The sequence below is a fragment of the Limulus polyphemus genome, unplaced genomic scaffold (genome assembly GCF_000517525.1).
Source record: "Limulus polyphemus unplaced genomic scaffold, Limulus_polyphemus-2.1.2 Scaffold13448, whole genome shotgun sequence".
In the NCBI taxonomy this organism is placed as follows: domain Eukaryota; kingdom Metazoa; phylum Arthropoda; class Merostomata; order Xiphosura; family Limulidae; genus Limulus; species Limulus polyphemus.
Window position 1 is genome coordinate 4155 of NW_013679058.1, and position 2512 is coordinate 6666.

At 31.7% G+C, this 2512-nt stretch overlaps 1 protein-coding gene across 1 annotated transcript; it reads left to right on the forward strand.

The window, feature by feature from the left end:
* Positions 1–278: 278 nt before the first annotated feature.
* On the forward strand, positions 279–2277 carry LOC111084080 (rap1 GTPase-GDP dissociation stimulator 1-like; the record flags this gene model as incomplete). Its single annotated transcript, XM_022380872.1, has 3 exons — positions 279–318; positions 1121–1264; positions 2152–2277. Coding segments are annotated over exons 1-3 (310 nt in total), but the record flags the coding sequence as incomplete, so codon positions are not given.
* Positions 2278–2512: the final 235 nt, after the last annotated feature.

The following is a 2512-nucleotide window of genomic DNA, read 5'->3' on the forward strand; positions in this document are numbered from 1 at the left end:
TTGGAGAATGAGTTCCACATTTATAAAACTTGTGCTTTTAATTTTATACACACACACATTTGCTTTCTAAAGATTAATCCATTGACTGCAGCTGCTCTAAATGTGCACGGAAGTTTTGCAAGCCGTACACTGTATATGGTACAGACCGTACCCTATACGGCGAATCAGTAGTCAATGGGTCAATTACTTTCTGATAGCATAACAGATAATTATGAGGTTTGTGTTTTCAAAATTCTTAAAATTTAAAGTTTAGGCCAGAGTGAGGCCCGGTGATTAACATGCCGGACTATGGATCTGCAGGTCCATCATTCTTGTCCTGTTAGTGTAAAAAATATATAATAATTGCACTCTTTACTTGGAGTCATGGGTGCATCATAAAGGTAACAGTCAAATCCCACTATTAAGTCAGACAGGAGTAGCCCAAGAGTTGGTGGTGGATGTTGTTGACTAGCTGCCTTCTTTTTAGTCTGTTGGTTCAAAATTAGGGATGGCTAATTAAATAGTCCTTGTGTAACTTTGAGTGAATATATATGAAAACAAACAAAAGGTTTAAAAGACCTTTGAGTGGTAATTTGAAAGTTACATCCTTTACCTGAGATACGACAGCTTCAAAATTACGAATTATTTTTTATTTATAAACTATTTAATTTAGCCTACTTCTGAAAGACAAGTCTAAGAACTGTTGATACAAACAAACAAACTAATTTACAGTAACTTTAGCAAAAGAACTGATAATCACAAATACATTTAATGGTGCATACACATGTGGTCTAAATAATTTGATATTGAAGCAAACAATAGGTACGTGTATTCAATTAGATTGACAGGTATACTTTGCTTTTGGGGCTTTAAAAAATAGTTTATGTTATACATTTATGTTCCACATTTTTGTTAAAGTTTTTCATAGTTTTCAGTAAACACTTCTTAAGTAGTTTTTTCCCAGTATGGTTAAAACTTTACCAAAACACCTAACACAGTTTGGATATGTTATGAAGAGCTATTGACAGTTAAGTTTTTGTGAAAGTGGCTTTACCAATTTCTCTCTTGTTTTGTTTTCTAATCAAGCAGATTGCAGTGTGTTTTGAAACAGTTTTCGAAATGTTTTTTGTTGTATTTTCAGGTTCAGATTCAAGAACCTTAAAGGAGAAACTTCTCAATGAAGGGTTGGCTGAGTTAGTAATTGAACTTCTAAAACCACCAACCAAGTTAACGTCAACCCAGTTAGCTAAACTGGCAGAACTGATTGCAGAAGTTGCAAAATGTGGTAACTCATTATGAAGTTTATTCAGTTTTAGGATATGTAGGTACAGTTTTGTACCTGTCTTTGATTTAACAAGTAGATATGTAGGTACAGTTTTTGTACTTATCTTTGTTTAACAAGTAGATATGTAGGTACAGTTTTTGTACTTGTCTTTGATTTAACAAGTAGATATGTAGGTACAGTTTTTGTACCTGTGTTTGATTTAACAAGTAGATATGTAGGTACAGTTTTTGTACTTGTCTTTGATTTAACAAGTAGATATGTAGGTAAATATGCAGAAATATGGTCATTAATGTTGTTTCCAGTGTAACATTAATGACCATATTTCCTCATCTTTTTTCTGGGCCAATAATCTTATTTAATTTCTTTCTTTTTATCATTGTCGTTTCAGTTTGTTTTTTTATACAAGTACTGTAGTAAACAGTTTGTTTTTTTATACAAGTACTGTAGTAAACAGTTTTTTTTTTTATACAAGTACTGTAGTAAACAGTTTGTTTTTTTATACAAGTACTATAGTAAACAGTTTGTTTTTTTATACAAGTACTGTAGTAAACAGTTTGTTTTTTATACAAGTACTGTAGTAAACAGTTTGTTTTTTTATACAAGTACTGTAGTAAACAGTTTGTTTTTTTATACGAGTACTGTAGTAAACAGTTTGTGAATTTCATTATTCTCTCAGTTGGATTAGTTTAGTAGAAACAGAACTATTTCCTCACAAACAAAAAATTAAAAGATACGTGTAAGTACATAATCGAAATGGCTTTTTAATTATTCAGTGGAATCCAATTTCATTCATGAGATCTGACTTTTTTTTTGTGTGTTTGTGTTCAAAGGTTCTAAGTTATGAATGTTATATTACATTATATACAAGTCTTCATTTGTTTTATTAGAACTTGGAAGAAAGCCACTTTCTGATCCCACAGTTCTTTCAACTTTGTTGGAGTTATTGTCTGACAAGGACAATCAAGTTGTTCTGCAGTCTTGTCGAGCTCTCGGGAACATCTGTTACGACAACGGTAAGTTTGTACTTCAATACTATATTCTATTCAGTAAGGAGGATATGCTTTGTTCAGTGTATTAATTGTTACTGGTATATTGGTGTAACCTTACATTACTTGTTACTGGGATATTGGTGTAACCTTACATTACTTGTTACTGGTATACTGGTGTAACCTTACATTACTTGTTACTGGGATATTGTAGTAACCTTACATTACTTGTTACTGGTATATTGGTGTAACCTTACATTAC